This window comes from Struthio camelus, chromosome 3 (genome assembly GCF_040807025.1).
Source record: "Struthio camelus isolate bStrCam1 chromosome 3, bStrCam1.hap1, whole genome shotgun sequence".
NCBI classification, from domain to species: domain Eukaryota; kingdom Metazoa; phylum Chordata; class Aves; order Struthioniformes; family Struthionidae; genus Struthio; species Struthio camelus.
Window position 1 is genome coordinate 25,361,932 of NC_090944.1, and position 26,549 is coordinate 25,388,480.

The 26,549-nt window shown below is 39.0% G+C and overlaps 1 protein-coding gene across 13 annotated transcripts in view; it reads left to right on the plus strand.

Moving 5' to 3' along the window:
- The first annotated feature begins 4,456 nt into the window (after nt 1–4,456).
- The window catches only part of KIDINS220 (kinase D interacting substrate 220), an 86,140-nt gene continuing 64,047 nt past the window's right edge, over nt 4,457–26,549 (plus strand). For 6 of the 13 annotated variants that reach the window (XM_068937227.1, XM_068937230.1, XM_068937237.1 and 3 more), the window contains exons 1-7: nt 4,466–4,608; nt 13,507–13,654; nt 20,912–21,010; nt 22,518–22,616; nt 24,043–24,141; nt 25,152–25,253; nt 25,658–25,756. In XM_068937227.1, the coding sequence (XP_068793328.1) occupies nt 13,547–13,654; nt 20,912–21,010; nt 22,518–22,616; nt 24,043–24,141; nt 25,152–25,253; nt 25,658–25,756 (606 nt within the window). In that variant the 5' untranslated portion in view covers nt 4,466–4,608; nt 13,507–13,546. Of the gene's footprint in view, nt 4,609–11,524; nt 11,623–12,602; nt 12,729–13,506; nt 13,655–20,911; nt 21,011–22,517; nt 22,617–24,042; nt 24,142–25,151; nt 25,254–25,657; nt 25,757–26,549 lie in introns of those variants that run through there. The other 7 variants (XM_068937228.1, XM_068937232.1, XM_068937235.1 and 4 more) reach the window with 4 other exon arrangements.

Below are 26,549 nucleotides of genomic sequence, written 5' to 3' on the forward strand. Positions count from 1 at the left end.
TGCCTTCTCAAATATGCATCACAATGGAGCGTGTAGGTAGCATGAAAAAGACCTTCATAAATTAGAAATTTGTCACTGCATTTGGTAAGAAACTCATTTGAACAAATTAAGGTAAAACAGTTGTTTGGTACTTTAGGATGCTAAAACTCTGTAGTGGGGCTGATCACTCTTTATGATGATTATGATAAATTAACTCTGTTCTATTAAGATACTGAACATAAAGAGCCCTGATTAAGAATATCCTGGAGATGGCAAATAGTCTCCTGTGTCTATAAATGAGCTTAACACCATCTGAGTGACTTCCTGACAACATCCAGGATGTTTTAGGATAGAATTCATAGGTAGTTCTTGGAACGTATCTCCAACCTGCTTTTTAGTTTTGGATTGAAAACCAGTAGTGGCAAACTTTACATCTTGCAATTCTTCATTGGAAAGGTCATTTATAGGAGCAAAAGAGTTATTTCTCTGCATGGGTTACTCACCATCTTTCCAAGTGAAATAAGCTATAGCAGCAAAAGATCTCTCCATTACAAAATGAGTAATGTGACTGCCTGCGTGCTCTGTCACAGAGTAGCATCTTTCCATACGAAGGCTTTTGAGGACACATCGGAAGACAAAAATACACATGTTAAGTGGTCATGATTTGGATCAATGTAGGTTAAAGAAATCAGAAAAGCAAGGAAACAAAGCAGTTTAAGGACTGTAGTAATTATAATCAGTAGAATAATAATCTTGTATAATTATTAAAGCACAGTAGCCATTTTTTAATGGATGTGTCTGTATTGGTCAGGTATTGACATCTGAAATAGTGGGACAATTGTGTGCTGGTGACAGTTACTATAGCAGTTAAGAACAACTTCAGTTGTTTAAAAATTAAAGATTAAGAATGGTGCATCTATTATAAGGGAGGATCCACAAAAAGGTCAATAATTACTTCAAAAAAAGTCATGTTTTTCAAAAGTGTTGCTAAATTTCATCCATGATTTGGAAGCATTGCACACCCAAGAGATAAGGACGGAGAGCTGCAGCTATGCCAAGCTAAAAGCATGCGGTGAGCAGATAAAAGCATCTTCAGACTTGGATGACACAAACCTATTCAAAAGGGTAAGGAATGAAATGCCCATTTTTGTGAAACTGAGCGGCTGCTTTGTTAATCATGTTGTTTTTCTTGCTGCTGATAGTGCTTTGGGATTATATACAGTAGCTTTGCTTCATTGTACAAATTATTTCATTGGTCTCATGCACTTTTGGGTACTGCTAAGAGTTGTTTTCTAATGTTTTCTTCTTGACCTGTTATTTGAACTGGTGTTAGATTCTGATTCTGAGTGATGTCAGGTGTTAGATGTTTAAACTAACGTTTAGCTGCTAGGTGCGAGGGTACTTGTTAAATATTTGTTTTTTAAAGTTGGCTGAGATGCTATGAAGTTATTGCAGGGTGTAGAGGTCTATCAGACAGGGGATTATGAATCTTTCTCAGCACCAGTCTGTTGTGAATTCTCACATTTATGTCTCTCTTTGGCTGATATCCAGAGAACTCTAAATGCAACTAGCTGATTTGTGGTAACAAACCGACTTTCAGATCAGGTTGCTTCAGGAATAAGTTGCATCTGTAGTGGGACCTTTTTTCCATATGTGTCATCTTTTTAGTCATGAAAGATCTTAGCCGCAATTTTTTAAGTTGAGCTGTTCAAGTGTAAATCCTGAAGAAGACGGGGAAAGTGGAAAGGAGAAAAGAGAAAATACTTGGTTGGAAGAAAATTTTAATTTTGTTGGAGTATATGCTCTACTACACCAATTTACAAATGTCAACATGTACTACCTTTTTATAGCACATCAATAAAAACCAAACATTTCTAAATATCTGGAAAAATTCTACTCTGAAATTTTAACGACGTCATTCAAACTATACATTAGCAATATGTCAAATTAAAAGTTTTTGGGATGCCTGTTGAGAGATTATGTGCTTTACTGAACAAAAAAAAAAAAGTGTTTTATGGAAATACTTTCTGTGAAATCCTAACCCAACTGGATTACAATTTCAACCCTTCAATGGGGCTAGGGTTTGTTCTCTTATGTGAATTAATCATTGATGGGAATATGTTGTTCCCCATGTAAAAAGCAATGTACAAGTGGAAGAGGACAAGAGAGATGGATCCATCTGTATTGAAAGGGGAAGAAAGTGAGGGATGATACAGCTCTGCCTTCCCTGTTTTGCCACCCCCAGTGTGTGTTTAGTTCCCTCATACGCAGGAGGAGCTACTGCCTCTGCCTGACAAATTTGTGGCTGTGAGGTGAGAACACAGCTAGAATGTGATATGGGTAAAGCTATGTTGTTAGAATAAGAACTTAAGACAAAGAGGAGATCATGAGGTGAAAGACTAATATATGCTGTTTGTGTAAGCTCGTGTAGAAAAAAAACTCTGAAAACGTTTGAGAATCCATAGACCTCAGGAGACTAAAATAAGCAATCTCATTATATTACAGTTTCTCTTATAATACACAAATACACAAGACCAGGTAGATGATTGACACATCGGGACCATCTTTGAATGATGGTCCATGTGCATAAATTCAAGTAGTTTAGATTGAATCCCTGCAGTTTCTGCTGCGTTGAAAAGTGCTCATTCATCCTCCGTCTTTTCGTATCACGTGTCTATGGCATAAATTAGAGCAGCGCGTGTCACGTAAGCACTGAATGTGCTTTAATTCCTCCCAGCCTTTCAGCTGAATCGATGTTTTGCTGTAGATCTAAGTGGATTTAGCTTTTGATTTTAGTGGAACTCGCTTTTTTCCTTGTATTAGTGTTTCGTTTTGTGTGTGTAAGGAAAACTTGTTGATCTCATTTGGGTGCGAGGATCTTTGCTATTATCTCAAGAACCTCTATTGTTTTTTCAAAAACTCAGTGTAGCGTGTCTTTAGGAAGCTAACAATGCAAACTGTTTAAAGAGATGACAATCCCAGCGCTGTGAGGATTTTGAATGAACACTTTGATCTTTAGGAATCCTTACAGTAACAGTATAAGGCCTATACTCCCTGAAGAACTGGTTCTTTACTGGTTTGTTATCATCCCAGGTTTAAACTACGTTCCATGGTCTGTCAAGGAGACATTATTACTATAGTCATTACAGAGCATCTCTGATCCAGTTGTCCCAATGCATTCTGTCATTAAATAAAGACGAATCTATTGTTATGGGTTTGAATTGTACACAAGATGAAAGGGCATATTTCTACAGTCACTGGGTGTATTTTACCATGGCAGAAGGTACAGAGTTGAAGAATGCCACTAGCACGGTTGTAAGACATGTTGGAAATTGCATAGGAAGTCCAAAGCCATTTATGACCCAATGTACAAATCCGCCGGCACAGTGAAGTGAATTTTAAAAATATTTGAGAAACTGCTTTGGAGCCTGAAAGCAGTCCGGGGCTAGGTTTGACAGATGCTGAGTTAAGAGCAGCTCTGAACTTTGTCCTTTGTTGAGGTGAACTTTGTCCTGTGTTGTCTGCAGCGTGTTGAGGTGAGATTTCTTCCATGTTAAACTGCAGGTGAGGACTTCCGCTGGTAGAGAAACACTCTTATTCATCAGGTGGCCATTTTTAACAAAAAACCTTTCTTCTTGCTTTTAGAAAACATCCTCTCTGAGGATGAATGCTAAAGTAAAAGCACTATGCGTTTCAGACGCTCTCCACTTTGGTGGCATCTCTAAGAAATGTCCACCTTGAAGTACATAGAGCTGGCCTTGCACTTGTACTTTGGCTAACCTTTATGGCAATGCACGAGCTCGGTCAAGACCCTATTCCTGCTAACTTGTTGGGGAGGTCAGACGCAATGTCAAGTTTATAATGTGAGGGAGAGATGTTCTGCCTTGGCAAAATAGCCTGTAGTAGGTGCAAAAATTAATGATCCCTTAAATGGCTTATGTGTACCGTCTCTGTGAGCAATGCTCTTTTGGATGGGCTCGCGGGGGGCCGCCGCCGCCTCAACCGCCGCCCGGAGCCGTTGGGCGGGCTCGCGGGGGGCCGCCGCCGCCTCAACCGCCGCCCGGAGCCGTTGGGCGGGCTCGCGGGGCCGTCTGCACGCGCGCTGCACGGGCGCTGACGGCGGTGACTCAGCCCTGCCAGGGCTCCCGGGCAGGGTTTTACGGGTCCCCACGAGCGTTGGGAGCTAACCCGTCATTAGCCGATTATAAGGCGGTTACTGCCGCGCCCGCCCTGCTGGCTATTCATCGAGAGGCTCCTCATGCCCGGGTGTAGCCCTCCGCCGGGCAGGGACAGGGGCAGGGCAGGGCAGGGCAGCCTGGCCGCCCCCGCCGGCCCCCCGGCTGCGTCTCTAGGGCACAGCAGGGCCCCTCCACGCCCGGCCCGCAGTTGCGGCGGGGGCAGGCGGCGAGGGGTGCGCCCTCCCGCCGGGGTGCGACCGGCGCCCCCGCCCCGGCCGCGCTCACGTGACCAGCCCGGCGAGGGAAGGGGAGGGGGGAGGACGGCAGAGAGAAGTAAGATGGCCGCCGCTGCCAGGGGAATGTGAGGAGCGCTGCGAGCCGCTGCCTCCCTGTCAGTCCCTGCCTGGGCCAGGGGAGCCGCCCGCAGGGGCCGAGTCCCGCCGGCTTTGGGGTGAGCGGCGAGAGGAGAGAGGGGAGCGGGGCAGGACAGGGTCGGCCAGCCGCGGTGGGAGGGCGCCGCTTGGAGCTGCCAAACAAAGGGCGCCGCGGGGGCCCTTGCCGCCGCCCCCGCCCAGCGGCGGGGCCGGCCGCCGTGTGTGTGTGCGCGCCCCGCGGAGCGGGCCGGGGTCTCGCTCGGCCCGGGCCTGCCCCTCGGGCTCCGCTGAGTGTTTCTGGCAGTAGCAGCGGTGCGTGGCGTGTTGCCAGCGCTCCGAAAGGTCCCCTCTTTGTGTAGGTGCGCGCACCGCCATGGCCGCTCAGCCGGCCCTGAAATCCTCCCTCTCCTGCACGGCGGTGGGAATAGAACAGACTCCAGGAGTGCCGCAGGCACGGTGAGATGTAGCTGTCTGCCCGCGCCGGGAGAAGGGGGAGCCTCTTTTACCGTTTTTGTCTCATTGCTAACTCGGAAAGACAGACCTGTAAGCAAAATATATAGACTGACCTATGAGCAAAGTTTTGTTTTTAGTTTCTGAGGTAAAGGGGCTGAGTTTGAGTATTTAAAGCGTTTGGGACAGGGGTCCGCTGCTTTTCATTTGCTGAAAAATTGGTTGAGTAAAGTGGTTTCTCATCTCTGACTTCTGACCATGGATTAATGTGGGGGTGATACACTAGTATGTTACGTGCATTGGTGACAAACTGATTGAATCATGGAATTAGTTACTGCCCACCACCTGTCAAACAGTGAAGTGGAAGGATTTCAGGAGGTTTTTATGAGGCCAGGATTTTACAGAAAAGTCCACCCTATTTTTGTTTACTGGATAGGCTTTTGAAATGGTAATCTGTTTGAAGATGCAGCTTAGAACTGAAATAATTTTCGCAGTAGTTGTCCGTCATTTTGTGGTGGAAATGTTATGTCACATCGAGTGACTGTAAGGATTGTTCAGTGGAATTGCTATGAATAGTACAGATATCTATGCTATGGATGTTACTGCTGCATGTGAGGAATTAAGAAGCTTGTCAACTTGGTATCATCCAATTTTAAAATAAGACTAAACTAATAAACTTAGTTCTGTTGAATTTTTTCTCAGGGTTAAAGGTTTGTGAAGAAAATGTTTCCAACAAGTTTTCATCTCATGCTGCACTCTCTTTTTCAGGGGGAAGGTGTTCTCACAGACTTACAGGAACTAAATCCTGAAATATCTGTTATTCTGTTAAGTGTAGGTAATGTTGGCCAGTGAGTTTAGAGGCTGTTATGGATAGACGTATACACGTAGAGTATTAAATACTTTGTATTTAAGCCTTGTTTCCACAGCAGACCAAATAAATAACAAGTTACCTACTCAAAATACCTTATAAAATTTAGTTTTGTTTCTCCTTTTTCTTCAGAGGGATGCACGTACAAAGGAGAAATCATGGGGTCTTCTGTTAGACAAAACACAAGAGGAAGAGGCAGCAAGTGTTAGACAAGGGGCGGTAATTTGGCCAGAAGGCTAATCTGTATGGATAGCCTTCAGTGCTTCAAAACTCATTTTAATGAACCTTCAGTTTATGACCTTTGATGCTGTCATCGTTTATTCTTTGTTCTGCAACAGTCGTTTAAAATAATTTCAGAAATTCAGTTATACTGAAAATGCCACTATTTCTGAAATATTAATTAAATATTAATTAATATTAATTCAAAAATAATTTAATAGATCATGATCACAGCCAACTTTTTCCGAAGTGAAAAATACCTGAAAGGTTAGGTTTTTATCATAGAATTTGTGACTGTGACTAACAAAATCTTCATCTTATGATTCAGAGAAGTATTGGGCATGTGAAGCAATGTGATTAAAAAAAACTCTGCTGTAGATTTCTTTGCTTTTATGAGGGTTTTGTACAGGTTCTCACTGAATTGATTTATATTTGTTGGAATAATTTTTTCAAAAAGCTTAACGCTGATGCCTTTTTTGCTTTACTTTCTTTTATTTGAAGTGTTTAAAACCTAAAATAGTACTTTGTAGCACTAAGTATTTTTATTTTATAAGGAAGTTGAACTTTCTCCTGAAATTCAGATGTACTGAGCTATAACTTACTGTTCACTGAACTTATTTACTTTCTGTCTTAAAGATAGATTTGTTTCTCTGGTAACCACTATACCACTATGAGTTACTTTACAATTTTTTCTTTTAGTTGATCTTTTTAATCAGGATAGAATGTAAACATATCTGATGTTCGTTATCAGATTGCGATAGTGACTTTTTGTTTAAATATATAACTATCCAGCCTTGTGTGTGTCATCTCCACTCTTGATTTTCTTGTTTAAAAAAAATCCCATTACTGTAATATTTTAAATTAGGAGGTGCCTAAAATGGGAAAAATTGGACGGAATGAGTTCCATACTTCCAATTTCTTATATTTCTTACTGTTTACTAATATGCACAGTCGCTAATTACAGTTGTAGTGATCTCCTTTTGTGCAGACTTTTTTTCTTCATTATATTTAAGTACAGATTCCAACTTAAAAATGTCTGCATCTCTAGCTGTCTTTTTTTGTCTCTCTTAATATTTACTAATTCTCTCTTCTCTGGTATAAAGTAAATGAAAAGGTGAAGTGGTCTATTAAAGCTTTTTTTAAAAATCTGGATTAAAGGAGTGTGGGTAAGAGACGTAGAAGATATTCTTCCGAATGATAAGGAAAAGCTGAAAATCATGAGGTTATTAGTCAGAATTGAACTTCTGGCAGAAATGTACATTTAGTATTTTTTCCTACCTCTGAGTGCCAGTTAATTATTTAGCATCTCATATAAACTGTTGTGAAAATCTGTTATTTAAACAAAATCCTGGTTGACTCAGTCCCTTATAGAAAGTATCACAGAATGGCTGAGGCTGGAAGGGACCTCTGGAGATCGTCTAGCTCAAGCAGGGTCATCTGGAGCATGTTGTCCAGGCGGGTTTTGAATATCTCCAGGGAAGGAGACTCCACAACCTCTCTGGGCAACCTGTGCCAGTGCTCTGTCACCCTCACAGTGAAGAAGTTTTTCCTCAGGTTTAGGTGGAACTTCTGTGTTTCAGTGTGTGCCTGTTGCCTCTCGTCCTGTCGCTGGGCACCACGGAGAAGAGTCTGGCCTCGTCCTCTCGACACCTCCCCTTCAGATACTTGTACACATTGATCAGATCCCCCCTGAGCCTTCTCTTCTCCAGGCTCAACGGCCCCAGCTCTCTCAACCTTTCTTCAGAGGAGAGATGCAGAGTATAGTTAAAAATATCTACTGCTTTCTCCTTGTGCCCAACTTGTGATCTTTCTTTTTTAGTGATTATGAAATATCTGCATTTAGTAAGTAGTGATTGAATAGGCTATCAGAAAAGAATAGGAAAGGTTGTAGTAGAAAGATTTTCTGCAGTGTAAGCAAAGATGATGTAATACGATTTTTAACTCTTAGCACTAGAGCTCATGGAATTTCCAATTCATGTTTTTCATAGTTTTATGCCAGTGTAAACAAAGTACAAAATGTGTGAGAATATGAACCTGATGTTAATTTTTAAAAAAAATCTTATATATACAGTTCTTTTCTATTCCACTTTTCTTTAAGCTATAATTTGGCAGAATGTCCTTTCAGTTCTTCAGTACAGTACTGCATTTATCTGTCTCTGGTTTGTACTTGTGCAGATTTTTAGAAGCACTGTAATTATAATTCCCTTTATGGGTACCTGGAAGATTTTTCCACAGTATTGTGTGGTTGGAAGGTAGCTTTATATCCAGAAATAGAAGGAAACATATTGTAAGACATAAAGCTATTTTAAAAGAAAACCTTAAATTGCGTTTAATTCCCTACAGTCTTTACTATGACCTACTAAAGAAGAAAAAGGAAGTCTCTTGAATAATATTAGTGTTTATTGCCCAGTTCTGGTGTGTATCCATAAACGGTCACAGCTCCCACAATAAGTAAAAATTTTGAACGAGAGCTATGAAAAAGATGGTGATAGTAAGAAAGTTTAGCATGCAATAGCATTATGCTTCTGTAGGCAGTTGGAAACAATACGAGACGGAGAGTTCATAAGAACGTGGAGATTTGAATTTCAGAACCTTTGCAGTCAGTATTGTTGCAGTTGAGAGACACTACATTTTTTGTAAATCAGCAAATTTTTGCAGTCTTTCTAAAACACGGATAATCTCTACTTCAGTTCAGGCTATGCGCGCTTTACAAAAACAGGTTAATCCTTGTGCAAATATTTTACCTTCACCTGAGCATTTGTGCTCTTGGTACATCTTTTCACGATTCTTGGTTTGTTCTCTCTCATTGCATCATTCTAGAGACTTAAAAGATATCACACTTTGCTGTCCTGCAGTGTTGTGAGGCTTTCGAGCTTGGAAGTGAACCTGCTTGAGCTTCACTAGCATAGGGAATTGGCTCCCCTGCATAGGGGAAAAAATAATGGAACTAATGTGTCCTGGAAAGGGGATCAAATTCCCAGTGGGCTCCTGGTGTTCACGGATGAGAGCGTTGGTATAGATTGTGAAAATAGTGCTGTGTCAAAGAACAAAGCAAATTACTGTTAGTTGGGCAGTTAAGGAATATATATGTATCAGATGCTCTTCAGAGTTACTGTTTTTGCATCAGAATTATGAAACTTAGCAGGGATTAAGTTCTCATCCTTTCTTTTGGTAAAATAAATGCTGTTGAAATTTTTTTTTATGAAAAAGGTTGCATTTATTTGTTTCAGTAGCCTTTTCCATTGGAGGGACTGGAGTAAAGTTAACTCTTCTCTCTAAATGTACTGTGGAAGGTACCTGTAAGTTTTGGTTCAAAGCATTAATGAGAATTTAAAAGCAATTGTAAGCATTGGAGGAAATCACACCATAATGTCCAGCAACTGTGCAGACTTTTGAGTTCAGTGCTTGATTTTCGTAATGTAGTAATATAGGTCGTGATCACAGCCAACTTTTTCCAGAGTGAAAAATACCCGAAAGGTTAGGTTTTATCATAGAATTTGTGGCTGTGACTACCAAAATCTTCATGTTATGATTCAGAGAAGTGTGTTGGGCATATGAAGCAATATTAGATACTTATCTAATAATCTAGTAAGTATCTAATATATCATAAATTTTAATAAATAGTAAGATGGGCTGTGGTTGTGCCAAAGGGATGCTAGCATGTGGTGTTGTAAAAGGTATGTTGCATCTCACTTAGAAGTGCTAACTTCATTTTCTTGATTTTGTGTCTTACTGTCAAAGACTTTTATATGACGTAACTAGTTCATAAACTAGAGGACTTACAGCTTTTATTTTATGGTTAAAGTAGAGGATAGTAAACCTGATTAATATTTGTATGGAACTATTATGAATATCTGTCTACAAAGAAGGTCACAAGTTCCTATATGTCATTAGCGAAACATGAATCGTAATGCATTTTTTCTGTTGTAAAATAAATCTAGCAGAAATTTATAGGAATTCGTAGATTTTTTTTGTCCTTATTAGGTTTGTGTTCAAAAAGTATTAATAGACTTTCAGTTAGGGTGTATAGTCTTAAAAAAAAAAAAAAAAAACACACACACCTAAGAATCACCCTTAAGCTTTAAAATTTTTGTCTACTCTTAATGATTTTTCTGTAAATAGAACGTCTGGTATCTATTGAGTTACTGTTATGAGTGAAAATATCATGAACAAACTGCAGCCATTTTCAGACTTCTGTCTATTTTTCTTGAAAAAAATCAATATAGAAACTCCCAAAGATCTTAAAGCAAACCTGTTTTACATATATCTGTTGGTAATTTTTCATGTTGTTTTATCAGTTTTGTTTAAGCATGAGAAGCCATATAGTAAGCTGATGAATTTAAGTTGCATTTTTAAATGGAAATTTCCAGTACCAACTCCCTAATCAGTTCTTTCCTGCAGCCCTCCAGCAACCTTACTCTTTTGCGTACGCTAAAAAATTTGCATGGAAAGTGACAAATGAGAGCAGTAGAATGTGAAAATCAGGATTAAAGCATCCACTAAAGGCTTTTCTTAATTCTGAGAACAAACTGTTTTGTTACAGTGATGTGTAGCTGACAAAGAATATTAATATCGTGCTCGGAGATGGAGCCCCCTGCCAAGGCTTTTATCTTTTTAGAAAAGGAATATTAATGTGGAATTTGTAAATGCAACTTTTTTTTTTTCCTTCATCCCGTGATGGTAGTAGTGTTAGGTATTTTGCTGTTTGCTAAAGGTTTAGCTTGCATCTAAGGGTTCAAATCTACATTAAGGCAGAAACTGCTGGCTTGATAACTGAGTTCAAGTAATGATTTCTGAAGCGATGTACTTATCTGTGGTGCACCATGGCTGCCTTTGCGTTTGTGAAAAGTGATAGTAAGGAACACGAAGGAAAGAATCTTTCTTTGAGGAAAGATACTTTTTTTCCTTCTCACACTAGTTAAGAATTTATTTATGAAACTTTGATTATGACTGGAGACGAAAATTTGAGACATCATAATCATGTTTTGCTGCTGACTTTTAATACATATTTCAGCTTAGCATTTGATACGGAAAACAGCATGGGGAACTAAGTTGCAGCTACAATAAAGAAGCTGCATCACTGTGCAGGGAATTGACGAGATGTTTGTGGTAGCAGTGGAGTTAGATGCAAGTCCCATTTAATGAATTTCTATCAGAATATGTAATAGTTGATGGGAGGAATTCAGGTGCCTGAACGCAAACATCTAATGCCTTCTTAGGTACCTAGACATCTGAGACATCTGTATTTGGCTGAAAGATATGACATAGGCCGTAAGGGAGGTGGTGTTCTGGAATAGCAGCTGCATGCCAGGCAAGATAATAAAATTTCCCGTATAGCTGTATCTGAAATGGCAGTGGGTGTCTAGGTGTGGGCACTGAATCACTCTGCTGTTTCTTGTCAACCTTTCATTTTTGATGTATTTTTTTATTTTTTTATTTTTTATTTTACAGCTTCTCAATCAGCTTTTCTTCCTACAGAGAGAAGGCAGTAAAGAAAAGAAAGTCATGATATTTACTGCCACTGCACTTTGCACCTTGATTGCACTGCGTTATGGTACTTTACCTATATAGTGAACCTAGAATACCTTTTATATTCTTAACTTATAACTTTCTTGTGGAAGAGACTTTATTTGTGCAGGACCTGGTAAAATAAGACTTTATTTCTTCCTTGATGGGCTTTGTATGCCAAATCTGGATTTCTTTGGAACTGATTTAGGGTTTTAAAGAATGTCTGAGTGATATGATTTGATTCAAGGATTTTTAGATAGCATAGGGAAGGTTAGAGTATGGAGAGTTCTGATGCTTTAATCCTCTTTGGAATTTGTCCTTTAAATCACAGCCTGGATTTTAGGCACAAATTTAGCAATGCAACTGACAAGCCCTCGTTTCCCTCTCTTCTGTGTCTCGTGTTCTTCTGCTTAGGCACCTAAAATATATGTAGTTTATAGTTTTGGTTGTTACTAAAATTTTGTACATGCCTAACATCGTTGTATGCTCCCCAGAGCTTCTGTCATCTTGACTGAGCTGAGCAGGTTGGCTTATTTCTTGGAACTTATAAACGAGATTTTTCTACTTCCACGTCCTCTGAGGGTTGTGGTACTGTATGGGAGCACAGGCTGTGCTTAATATATCCTGACAAGTAAGTATGTATATTTACTTGTCGGGATATATTATGTATCCTGAGTATACTTAAAAGCATTTTTGCTGGAGGAGGAAGGATGATGTGATAGTATTACCATCTGCGTAAGTAGTTTAAAGGAAAAGTAGGTTGAGTATTTGGTAAGAATCTTCAAATCTGAATTAACTTTTCCGCTTTAAGTGTAGCGAAGTTCCTGCTAGTTTCCTCGTGTCAATTTTTGGCCAGCGAGTTGCTTCAGTTGGGAGCATAGAGGAATTCACTGCTTTCATGTGAGAATAGAAGTTAAGAGCATTTGCCTGGGAAAGCAATGGGGCTTTGGCTTTTGCCCCTTAGAGAATAGCTTAACCATTAGACTTCAGGTAAGACTGAGCTGGAATTTTTCTCTACGGCTGCAGTGCTATTATGCAGGAAAAAGCCACAGAGTGATCATATGTCATCCACTGGTGAGGAGAAGGCTGCTGGAGAGGGCAGAGGAAGAGTCCTATGTTCTGCTTCATGACTTATTTCACATCTAATGAAAGGTAATGCAGAATGGATAAATTCAGTTTGTGGAGACGTAGGCACGTAAACTTGGTGCTCTGATACTGCTGGTTCTCTGAGCTCTCTGTTAGGCCAAAGCTGCTTAGGTAGTGCTAGGATTCTTAGTTTTCTGCCTTAACCGAGAGCAAACTCTTCTGTCTTCTGAATTAAAGAACAAAAAACATATAGTTAATCAGCAGAAGCTATGTTAAGTTTGAGTAGTAAGGTAACAACATGCTGTCACGTGCAGCCGTGTCTGGATAAAATTGGTGATAACTGGTTTAATAAATGGCATTTTCCAGAGTTCCACGATTGTTATTTAGATATTATGGACTTTTTTCATAATGATGAATATTCTCAGTGTTCTACTTGTGTGCTTAAAGGGTAAGGGTTACACTGTAAATGAGTAGCAGATATAAACTGTGCCTGTGTGTAACACAAAGTTACTTACATAGCTTTATATATGCAGAAGAATTTATGCATATGAAAGCCTACTATGCATTCCGTTCAAAACATGTTTAGCCAGCGCCTAAAAAATGAGGCACGTTCTGTAATTTTCTTAGCAATACACAAAATTAGCTACAAACTGCAAAACTGGAACTATTAAAAAAAAAAAAAAGTCATTGAAATGTAATACAAGTTCTTTCTCTGCAGTATTTTGTTGAAAACAGCAGGTATTTGTACTCAACCAGTAACTTATTGGCATGCAATTTGTTTTTTCTGATGTTAAATCTCATTGGTGTTACTTAAGGTTTTCTTTTTTCTTTTGTTTCAATACAGATAAGTTCTGCTGTGCAGGCATTTTCAACGCTGTGCAAAGATGGCAAGTCTGATGAGTCAGAGTCTGTTGACCTATGTAGAAGAAGGAAATGTTCCTGCTCTGAAAGCACTTCTTGAGAAGTGCAAGGATGTGGATGAGAGAAATGAGGTAAGATGATTTTGTAAAGGTTGGTTTCCTACTACAGCTTATTAGTTACAGAATGAGTAATTAATGAGGTCATGCTCATTGTTTAGCATACAAATTTCAGTTATATTCTCAGCTTTTTGCTTGCCATTGGGCAGACTGAACACACAGTATGATTGCTGAATATTCAGTCTTTTGAGTACTTCAGTGTCTTTCAGTATATTTGTTTTTTGAGTTTTCTTCTAAGCTGGAAAATATAATCTTCATCCATGAAGTAAGTAAGGATGGACTGGTATCTATGCTTCTACAGCTGGGAATTTACAGATCCAGGTGTGTGTGTGTTCATGTCCTGTCCCCTTTGGGATGCAATCTTGGATGATAATCCTGGGCTCTTCCCCCACATCCTAGTTGTGAGGCAAGAGAAATTCCGTTTTATGATCCAAATAGGAGCTTGTTGTGTAGCATACTCTGAACATACTCATTTGGATGAAAAGATGCATATCATAAGATAAATCTAGGTGTAACTAGGAGGATGAAGTGACTTTACTAGGTTTGTGCAGGAAGTCTTGATACATGGCAGGGAGTTGAAATGTGGATATTCTGAATCTTGGGACAGTGTGCTAATTATCCGCTGCTGCGTTGTGATTTGATTTAGTCTGGTTTGAGGATATCGCCAACAGCAAGTTAAATGTGCTGCAATTAAGTACGTTGCAACTAAAGCTTCCAAAGAGTTTCTTGGGAGGTCTGATTCATACCAGTGTCTATTGCCAGCAACTGTTTCCGTTGTTTTCCTTGATGTTTAGTATTCAGGTTATCTTGATGCACTATAGCTTTTTTTTTTTTTTTTTTTTTTTGGTATGCTTTATAAGTAAGCTCAAGAAGATGATTTGACTTATTTATCTTCAGTGATTGTAAGTATCTGGACTTTCCCTTCATCTGAATTTACAACTTTTATAATCAAATTTTATTTCAGCTCTGATTTCCTGAACAGTTTTTTGGAACTGGAGCACTATTGACTTATGTAGCATATCCAGAGCATCATAGACTAATCGAAAGATTAAGAGTAGAGGGGAGCTGTGGAGGTCATCGGATTCAATTTCTTCCTTGTCACAGGGCCAATTTCACAGTTAGATCAGGTTGCTCAGGGACTTACCTAGCAAATTTTGAAAGTTTCCAAGGGTGGAGATCCCACAGCCTTTCCAGGCAATGCTCCAATGTGTAACCACTCTTTGTTTAAAAACTTTCCTTGTTTTTTCTTTAGAATATGCTTTGCTGGTGCTTGTGACTGTGGTGATGTGCTTTTTTTTTTTTTTTTCTGTGCATCTCTGAGAAGAATCTTTCTTTGTCTTCTCTGTAAGACTCCCTCATTCCTCCAAGTAGTGGAAGACTAGCGGAAGGCCGTTTTAGTGGCCTTTGCTGGACTCTGTAGTATATTGAACTCTCTATTGTTAGGGGCCTCTGTATTGGGAATCCAAAACAGACCATTGTTTTCCAGATTTAGTGTTACCAGTGTTGAGTAAAGGGCTGGCTGTGCTGATTGTAATGCAGTTCGGTATGCGGATAGCCTTCACTGCTGCAGGGACGCACTGCTGACTCGTGGTCAGCTTCTCCATCACGACCTCGTGCCTTTTTCTGCCGAGTGGTTCCCCAGGCAGTCAGTTCTTAGCCAGTGCTATTGCTTGGGGTTATTCCATTCTAGTCTTTGCTTTAGCTTTTGTTGAACTGCAGGAGGGAGGTTTTTCAGCCTGTTCCTCCAGCCTGTTGAATTATTTTCTGAGTGGTTTCTCTGCCTTCTGGCATTTTGACCACTCCTCCTGGTTTGGGGCAATCTGTAAACCTGCTGAGAGTGTGTTCTGTTTCCTGGTCCAGGTTGTTGATGGAGATGTTACACTGTCAGTCCCAAATCAAACCCTCTGAACCAGGTACCAGTTATTGTGAACAGGTGACCACTCCCCATTGAGTCTGGCAGTTTTTACCCACCTTGTAGTCAATGAGAGATTGTCTTTCCAATTCATATTTGCGCTTTTTTAATTAGTCTTGGAAAATGTGTGCTCTGTTACGTTTTCTTTAAAGTTGTGTAGATAGAATACTTCTGAAAAAGAAGTTATTAAATGGGATATATTATTCAGAAAAAAGCATCATGCTCATCTGAAAGGACCGCATAGAATTTAGCCTTATTGTAGTTCTTGTTTCCATTAACAAATAGTTTTCTTTCGTCGTCAGCAAATTCATTTGTGCTGTGGATATGCATGTGCTGAAGTATTTGAGAGATGAGAATTTTTAAGTTTCTGAGCGTGCAGATAAGTCTCACCAGCACGCCTGCTGGTGAATCTGAGAAGAGTGATCTGTTCCCTCTCCAGGTAGTTCCTTTCAACATCACGGCTGAAATCAAGACTGGATAGTCAGTGTTGGCTTTACCAGCTGTGTCCCTGCCTTCACCTTCTTTTCTAAATTTTTCTTCTCTTCTTGATGGAATTAGGGGCACTGCTGGGTGTCAATAACTGCCTTTCTTGCAGTGACCATTTCCCTAAAATCTATGTGTGTTTTTTTTTTTTTTCTCCTTCCAGATCTCCTAGTGTATTGGAGAAGAATGTATATGTTTTTTGAGACATATATAGGGTTTGCATCAGTTTTAAACCTGTGGGGGATGAAAGGGCCTATTTACAAAAAGCTTTGTTTAAATGTTAGCTCTTCACTGGAATTCAGTGGTATTGACTGCAGTGCTGTTTCCGGTTCTGGACCTGCCAAGAAGTCTTTTCTTCTTGGGTAAAAACAAAATAACAAAACAGAGTGCCAGCTCTAGGGCAGTATCTCTCAAAAGATTGTTTGCAAGGAAGGATTTGCTAGTACCAGGACCTCCCAGGCTCCAGTAAATTGTCAAAGCGTGGAATCACCCCTACTGGTACCAACCCTTAATATCTAGACCTGTAATCAGTTGCCAGGAAAACTTGAATGTTCTGGTCAGTTTGTGTATGGATGGTTTTGTTGGATTAACACTAGCCATTTCAGTTACTGTGGAGCGAGTGTCAGTCTCTCTCCCTCTCCCCCCTGCATGCTCTCTCTCTTGTTCTCTCTCATGCTCTTGTGCTAGTTACCTTGATATTTAACAGCTAACAGTGTCTGTTGACACTTGTCTTGTGTGATATACTTTGATTCTGACAACCTGTGCTTTTTTGGGTGCATCTTTACTTCGGCTCTTCTGATCTTTATACTTGAAGAACCTTTGAACCTTCTGAATCTTCAACACAGACTTTGAGAGATAGCTATTCTATAGGATAGCACCACTTAATGACTTCCAGAGAAAGGTACCTGTGTGCCCCTTTATAATTTGGATTATTCCAGTACTTAAGCTTAGCTGTAAGGTACAGAGAGACAATACTTGATCTACTTTTATAAGGACTTTTTTGATGAGAAATGTGAACGTTCAGATGTTGCTAGGATAGGCTAGACTCTTGGGCAAGTTTTGAGAGTAAGTCTGGATGTCATAGACATGGTAATTATTTTTTGTTTCTTTGGAGGTCTATCCTTGTTGAAAGGTCAATGATTTGCTTAAAAAAAAAAAAATTTCTACCTTTGAGAATCCCCTTGCCAAAAGGGAAGGATGTTTTCAGTTCCCCAATGGAAAGTTTTACATCTGTCTAATAATACCAGAGCCGCTCTAGAAGTCTTTGTTGCTTCTAACAGGAAGGGGTCGTCTTCCTGTCCTCAGTCTCCTTTTTCCCAGACACTTTTTTTTTTTTTTTTTTTAATATGTTACCCTTTTGCAGAGAGTTACAAATGTGTGGAGGTTTCACGACATCATTAATGATGCAGAAGATGGTGTTCCTTCGTGCCAGTCACTTTGGTGCTGTGACCTCCATTGCCTGAATAAACTTGTCAAAGGGAAGTTGCAGAAGATGAGTTAAATGATGACTTTTTGTTAACTTCTGCCATCCCAGCATCACTGTCTCTTCACGTGGAGACTGTTGAACTACAGTCTGGCATGGCAGTGTATAACTTCTGCAAATAAGCCCTGCGTATTTTACCCAAGGGTTATAGCTTTTGCTTTGTGTCCGAATGCTTTTTCTCAGTCTTTTCTCAGGCAGCCCTTCTGACATAGAAAACAAATATCTTACTGGCCTTCTACCACTGAGGGGTGGTAGAAACTTCATTACGACATTTCATTAGAAAAGCTGTTTAGAAAACCAGTGGTATAAATTATATTATATTAAAGATGAGTTATTCTGCATTAAGGTAACAGAATTTCAGGAACTGTAAACTAATGCTTGTACCTTTATGTTAACTCTACTACTACAGAAAGTGGTTTGATCATGTTGTTTTGACTTGCAAGAGACTCCTTCCATGAGCATCAGTTTTTTTCATGTTATGGTTCGTGTTCACAACAGGTCACAATAACTTTCAGAATAGGTTCTCTAATTCTTTCCTACAATTAGGTACCAGTATTTTTATGGGTGCACCTTATAAACGTCATACGTTTACCAGGAACAGTTGACTCATTAAGTCTCCAGTGCTCTGGAACTCGTTGTAGCTCTTTTGGGTTCCCTGGGAATCTGGATGAACATGAAGTTTCATACGGTCTCAGTTCAGCATGTAGAGTTTATTGATAATGGAGAACTCATAGGATTATCCTCAGCCATGTCTGCATGAATCATATACATAGTCTTGTGCTGGGCATCATATAAAGCTCATGTGGCCATTAGACTACTCATGCTTCTCCAAGAAGTGTTTTCTCAGCAGTATTAATGATACTGAGGGAAGCAGTTGACACCTTTTCTGTTCTTACAGAACAGAACGCAGGTACAGAAGTAACGCGCTATGTGCTGAGGATGCTGTGCTGGAAAATGACTGGTAGAATTGTTTTGCTGTCTGCTAAGTTATTTTCTTATAAAAATGAGTGTGAAGGGCATAACTATTCAGAAGGAGTCACTGTTAACCGTTCAGAAGGAACAAGAATGCTCATGCTGGAACAGGGATTTTTTAGGTACTGCTAAAGGAAGAAAAAAAAAATCTCTCCTCTCAATATCACAGAATGGTTGAGATTGGAAGGAATCTCCTGGAAACTGTCTAATCCAACACCCCTGCTCAAAGCAGGGTCAGGTTCGTCAGCACTGGAGACGGTACTGGAGGTTTTGAGCATCTCCAAGGATGTAGACTCCACAGACTCTCTGGGTAACTTGTCCCAGTGGTCACCAAAAAAATCTTTAGTTTAAACAGAATTTTCTGTAACCAGTTTGTGCTCGTTGCGTCTTGTGCTGTTATAGGGCACCAGTGAAAAGAGACTGGCTCTGTCTTCTTTAACAACCCCTCACCCTGCTGCCCTGTCAAAGTATATATCTGCATTGATAAGACCCCCCACCCCGAGCCTTCTCTTCTCCAGGTTAAACAGTTCCAGCTCTCTCAGCCTCGCCTCATATGACAGATGCTCCAGTCGCTTCATTATCTTTGTAGGCCTTTGCTGCGCTTGCTCCAGTACGTCCATGTCTCCCTTGTACTAGGGAGCCCAGCACTGGACCCAGCACTCTGCAGGCATGGCCTCACCAGGGCCGAGTAGAGGGGAAGGATCACTTCCCCTCAACCTGCTGGCGGTGTTCTGCCTAATGCGGCCCAGGAGGCTGTTGGCCTTCTCTGCCGCAAGGCACGTTGCTGGCTCATAGTCTGCTGCTTGTCCACCAGGACCCCCGGTCCTTCTCTGCTAAGCTGCTCTTCAGCTGGTCAGCCTCCAGCCTGTGCATCAGGACCAGATTATTCCTGCCCAGGTGCAGGACTCTGAACTTGCCTTTCTTAAACTTCATGAGGTTCCTCCCTGCCCATGTCTCCAGCCTGTTGAGGTCCCTCTGAATGGCACAACCACCATCTGGTGTATCAGCTACTCCTCCCACTTTTCGTATTGTCTGCAAACTTGCTGAGGGTGCATTTAGTCCCTTCATCTGCGTCATTAATGAAGACATCAAACAGTACTGGATCCCGTATCAACCTTTTGGGTACAGCACTAGTGACTGGCCTCCAGCTGGACTTAACATTGCTAGTCAAAATCCTCTGAGCCCAGCAGTTCAGCGAGTTTTCGGACTGCCGCTGTCCATTTATCTCATCCATACTTTATTAGCTTGTCTGAGGATGTCATGTGGGGACAGTGCCAAGCCTTACTAAAGTCAGGATAGGGCACGTACACTGCTATTACCTACCAAGCAAGTCATCTTGTCACAGCAGGCTATCAGGTAGGTCGAGCATGATTTCCTGTTTGGTCAGGCATCTTTTCCCAAATCAGTTGGCATGTGTATTCCCATAGTATTAACTTGTGTTTAAAGAACCCATCTTGAAGAGTAATAGTTACGAATTAGTAAGCTTTCTATTCTGGAATGTAATATATTTTCATTCCTCTACTGATTTTTGAGCATTGTATTCAATTTTTGATGATGACCGTCTGGTCATACCAGTTTATTGCTGTTAAATGTGCTTTAGGATCTAAAAGCATACATATTTTTACTTTGAATGTATATACCAGCATGAACTTATTTAAGACTTTATTTTTCCCTGTAAAAATTACATTATGTTAGATAGCAGGCATATCCTGTCATGATTAATACTGTTGACTATCCTAACAGTAGTTCCTGAAAAACTCTGTAAAAATTAGGGAATACCAGATGGACCAGAAAGCTTTTTTGAAGGAGTTGGTATTTTCCTGTGATTTTTTTTTTTTTCCCTTGGAACCAAAAGAGGAGAAGGCATTTATCAAATACATTCTTTAGTGAACAGTTGACAGTAAGGTTAATGAAGGCTAGTGATCTTACCTGTGACCTACTTTTGTTTTTAATTTTTTCAGGGAAGCTGTGAACACCTAGCTTTTGCATCGTTTGCCAAACAAAAGTATGGGATATAATTTTAATATTTTTGGTTGACCTCAGCAAGAAATTTTACTGTTAAGCTGAACCTGTTCTAATGGCCACTGTAATATACCTATGTTTAAAAAAATAAATAAAATCTAACCATGCGCCTGAGTTACTTCAAGATGTGAAGATGTAACAAACTGTTAGAGATATCTTCCCTAGGCAAATCATTAGGCAAGAAAGATATTCTTAACCTTAAAACTCTTTTTGGGTAGGCATTTTTAAAATGCCTGATTTATTTATTTATTTATTTATTCATTCACCTGACGACTAAACTGGAAACAGAATTTAATGTTCCTGTGTAGGCTTTGTCCTTTTGCTGATGATGAGCATCATCAAATATGCATTATTTGGCATTTTTCTGATGCGTCACTTTTGCCGTGTCATTTGATTTCAGAATGGCCAGACTCCACTCATGTTGGCTGCTGAGCAAGGCAATTTAGAAATTGTCCAAGAGCTTCTCAAGAAGGGAGCTAATTGCAACTTGGAGGATACAGTAAGTATTAGTACTTTATCTTACAGTACCTAGCAGTACAGGGAGAAGAAATTTCGAGAGGCAGGCAAAGAAAAGATGTTTAGATGAGTGTGTGTGTGTTGAGGGGAAGGGATGGAAAATAATGACGTATAAGAGAAATTTTACTCAAAATAACTGACTCCGTGTTCCTCAGATTAGAATTTATCTAGCTAGATTTTAAAGAGCAGGAATATTTTATTTAAGCTACTTTAAATGTCTCTCTGAGGATCTCTGCTGAATGCTGTTGCTATTTCTTCTGGGAGTTATAAGCTATAATAATAGTGTTGGCAGTAGTTAAGAGAAAAACATAAGTGGATGGAGGAATACTGCATCAAAGATGAGGTTCCTAGCAGTTTTGCTCACCACTGTAGTGGTATGTGGGGTTGATTTTTGATTGATCTTGGTATTTTTTAATAAATACTGAAGGAGAATTTGGATTAAAGGGTTATTTTATGTGAAAGCCAGAAGATGTACAAATAGAGAAGACTTAAAAATTTATGGATTCTCTTCCTGCCCGTGAAGAAGAGGATGACTCTGTAGTTGAAAGGTACCTGGTAGAAGTGGAGAGGACAGAGGCATTATTAAAAGTTTTGACAGATCTCTCTATTTCCATGAAGAGCTACCAGCAGAAAACCAGTGTATTCATGCTGAAAGTAGTTAATTTGTCTCTCCTGCACTTTAGTTTAATTGTGGCATTGTAAACATACAATAAAGGTCTGGTATGAAACCTGACCTCTTGGGTGGGTGGATGGGCAGAGCAAACGTGAGGCATTTTTGGAGATGTTTTATTACATCGTCTGTAAATGTTAGTTTCTATGTTTATATATAGAAGTTAGAATATAAATAGTTACTATATTTGTATGTGTATAGTTTATAAAACAAGAACAGTCCACACCTACATATTATTTGAGCAGTGAATGAAGACACATTGTAATGGAAGCAGAAATTTATCCCAGTCTCCTGCACCTGCAGCCACCTGGGGTAGCAATGGAAGGAAATCTTGTTCCTCTTGAAGTGGTGGTAGATTTGAGAGGCTGGGCTTTGGTCTTGTGTTAGCCGCTTAAATGTTGTTGCCAGTTGTGTCTGGAGGTAGAACACCACTGTTTTCTGTGATCTTAGTCCGCACTCAGCAGTTCTCAGTGTATGGACATCCTTCTCTAATCCTTTGTAGGTGTTGCTACCTCCATACAATTCTTAAGAAATGAACCTGAAGTGAATTTAGGAATGGAAAGTAATGAATACTGGGGAGGAGAGGACATAATTGGAGAGGATGTTTGCAGTAGCTGTAGGTCTACATTTTCCTGTTTATAACGGGCAGGTTGTCTCTAAGGTTTTTTTTTTTTTTAATAGTTTTTAAATATTTTGTTTTTCTAAAGGACAGCTCTTTTAAGGAGTTTTGAATTTCCTATCATTTGGGTTATATCCTTGAAAAATAAGATAATTATATCAAAATATTGAATGTCACTTACAATCTTTTTTCTCTTTGTAGGATAACTGGACAGCTCTTATTTCAGCAGCTAAAGAAGGACACGTAGATATCGTAGCAGAGCTACTCAATTATAACGTCAGTTTGGAGCATCGGGATTTGGTATGCGTTGTCCTAATGTTAAAATGAAATAGTTACCTCCTTTTTAATAACAAATATTCAGGGAGTTGGGAGGTTTTCAGTTTTGCAAAACAGGTTGAAGGTCTTTTATTTTGGTCTCAGTGCTGTTGAAATGGAAAAGAATGCATATTTAAATATTACTTCTAACAGTTTTGCTTTGCTATGCTTGCTTCTATGTTAATAAAGGCGGTTAATTTTATGAGGCTGCTTTTTCTTCTTTGTATATTTGCACAGATTTTGCTTTGGAAAGGAACTAAACTGAAATTTTTTTGTCAGTTGTTTGGTAAAATAAGTGTTGTTCTTACCCAGAAGACGTTCATATCATATTTGCTTTTTTGCTGTGGAACTGTGATTATTGATGTAGCGGTCCTCATTCTTAGTATCCTGGGATTTGATTTGGTTCATCTTGCTAAATATTTTGCGGGGGGAACATGGGCACTATAGTCTAGTCCATCTCAAGAGTTTACTAAAGTGTCTTGTATAGTTCATGACAAAGGTTAGATGCCTCTGAGGAGCTACAGGCTTTTCTCCATTGCCTGAAGAGGGAATTAGGTACCTCCAAAGAGTGTTTTGTCCTTCTCGGAGTATAGGAAGCTTTAAGTGCTTCCTTTAACTGACGTTTCAGTCTGTCTGGAGGCTGGGACATCTTGCCATGTGCTACCTGCCTAGTTTTTGTACTGTAGTGTAATGTTAGGACCCATTCCCATAGTAAGTAGTTGATCTCTGCGCCTGCATCAGACTGAGCGGGATATTCTACCTGTCAAAAAAAGTGTAATAATTAATCAGAAATTGTGCTTACAGGTATTGGACATGTATTGTTATTTTAAGATTAATTTTGGAAAAGGTTACCTGCCTTGTTGAATGCCTTGAGTAATGACGTCTCTCCATTTCCTAGTGAACAAACTTCTTAATGGATGCACAAATGCAGTTCAAAGTTAATTATTCTTATTACTTCCTTAAGAGGACACCTGGCCTTTTTCATGATGAAGTAAATCATTATAGAATTACTTAGGAAGACCAAGTTCTTTCACCAAAGTTAAAAATAAGTCCTTCAAGTTAGTTTTGGATGCTTGACTTGTTTTGAGATAGTATTTGCTTTTTAGGTTGTTGATTGTCTAGTGATAGGATTAGTGCAAGCTTGAAATTTAAATTGTTTGTGTACAGCAAGCTTGATAACGTTTAGGGCAGTGTTTTCTTCTCTTCCCCAGTTTTGCATGCAGCAGGAAATTAGTAATTTCAGATGCATAGTGATTACGTAAGAAGGAGTAGAAGGTTGCGTGGTTGGTGCTTATTTGTCTTGGACTTGCAAAACAGTTTTAGGACGAATATAAAACTAAATACAAGTGCATAATTGGATTTTTAAATTAAATTTTTCATTTTTGATGTTTTCCTGAATTGTGTTTGCCAGGGAGGATGGACAGCTCTGATGTGGGCCTCCTATAAAGGTCGTACGGAAGTAGCTGAGCTGCTCCTTGAAAAAGGAGCAAATCCAAACATCACAGGATTGGTAAGTGTGTGTGTGTGTGTGTACGTGTGTGTGTTGGTGTGTGGTGTGATTGGTTGGTTGGTTTGTTTATTTTAAGTTTAAAATCCCGAATTATATATAATTTTGCTTATCTTGATTAATTGTTTACGTCTTTGGCACTACATTGCTGTACTTGGTTAATACAGTGATGGTTTTTAAAATGTGTATCAATTTTTTAAATTAAAACAATTGAATATTTAGATCTCAGCAAGACTTAAATCGAGCAGCCAGAAATACTAGAAAAGAATAAATAGTCTATGTAATGTGATTTGTTTAAGAATTCACTTTTTTCTGCAGCCGTATAAGTTAATGGAATAACGGATACTATATAATCTAGAAACAATAGTTTGTGCTAATTGTTTCATAGTAGTTACCAGATGGACTGGATTATATAAATACATAGCGTGCATTCATACCTGTGAGAGAGAATTACCACACTAAGACTGAGTTTTATTTCATTTTCTGCATGCAAGATTTGTCATAAACCTGTAGACATCTTGAAACTTGAATGAACAAGTTGTTTATACTGTCAGCTCTCTGGTATCTGAGGCAAGAGTGAATGAGTAAAGGAAAAACACAAGTAAATTACCTTTCTGCTTTTGAATTTAATGTGGTTTACATATGGAGTTTCTGCATGCTTGACACAACTGATCTGCAGTCTTGATTAGTTAAGGATAATTGAGAGGTCTCTGTCTTGTTTCTCTTTTGTATTATAGATGCATATTTTGAGATAAGGATGTGAATTTTTAAGCCCTATTTGAGGAGTTTTACAATGAAATCTTTTCCAAACAGCGGATAACTTCATAGCCATCAATGAAAAAATGTGCAAGGCAACAGCTATTGAAATGCAGTCAGATTTAATTCTGTGTATTCCTTCTTCCATGTTTTCATCGTCTCTTGGAGCGTTCTGATCGATATTTTTTAAATGAAAAATAGTTGAGACTATAATTTTTTTTCATGTAGCTCATTTAAAAAAATTTTCCTGTTTTAAGCAATACAGTGTTTATCCAATCATATGGGCAGCAGGACGAGGCCATTCAGATATAGTACATCTCTTACTGCAACATGGAGCTAAAGTGAACTGCTCTGACAAAGTGAGTTTGTTTATTTAATATTGAATAATTTCTTTCATGCTCGATACATCTCTTGGAAAAACTGAGTTCTTAGCATGTGATGTCCTAAAATAACTTTTGTATCTAAAAAGAAATGAAAAGGTGTCAGATATTTTCTAATTTTAAATCAGAAAATATTACTTTTTTTTTTTTTTTTTTTTTGCCCATGAGATGAGAATTAATGTGCTGGAGTAAGAATCGTTACAGTTACAGGAGAGTTTTCATATGATATACTGGGGATGGTTTTTTCGGATGTTTTATGTTAATTCTCAAGGTGAAATTAGGTCTCTGCAGGTTTAATACATTAAAGCAAAGGAGAAATACTGGATTTAGCAGACAGCAAATACAAAGAGCACTATGATAAAATGTTATTAATATTTCTGCAGTATGGAACCACCCCACTGGTTTGGGCAGCCAGGAAGGGTCATTTGGAGTGTGTGAAATACCTGCTGCAAATGGGAGCTGATGTTGATCAAGAAGGAGCTGTAAGTAACTTCTCGTTTTTCTGTGGTAAAATTTGGGTGCGTACATCTGTGTCTCCTGTTTTATTTTGCAATATAATTACTAAGCTTTGTGTATGAAACAATGAAACGTTGATGTTGGAGTTTATTACTTCTGAGCTATTTGCAAACTGCTTCTGAGGACGACTTAGGCTTATATATGCCTTTTATTAAAAATACTGTGTAACTGTGGAGTCATATTGACATACGCTGTTATGTACCGTTGAAGTTTTAATGAGCTTATTGTTTTCGCTGGTTAATTCTATCAAAATTCACTCTGTACCCAAGCCTGAGAAGCCAAATAGCTTATTCTTCAGTGCTCTTTGAAAAGTAAATCAAACAAAGCTATATATCTGTATATACAGATATAAAGCTGTATATCTTTTTAAAATAACTATGACTGTTGCATCCTTTCAGAATATGAACCTTTTTTAGAAGTTTTCAGCTGCATATTTTTGTCTTCATAATGAAATGCCTTTTCATTTATTTGCTATATAAGACACTGGATAATCTAAAATATTTTTTAATAACAAAACAAAATGCTAATGAGTGTTAAGTAGAACATTATGTAAGACAACTTTTGATATGAATACAATAATTTCTGAAGTTCTTCTGAATGTCTTATGGTGTTGGCGTACCTAGGTGCCCCGTTAACACTATATTTTCATACAGTGGGAAAATGACTACAGTGCATGTGATGTATACAGGAGTTAGAATAGATGGATTTAAGTTTTACTGTTTGCATTTAAAGTATTCTTTACTATAGTATTCTGTTTAT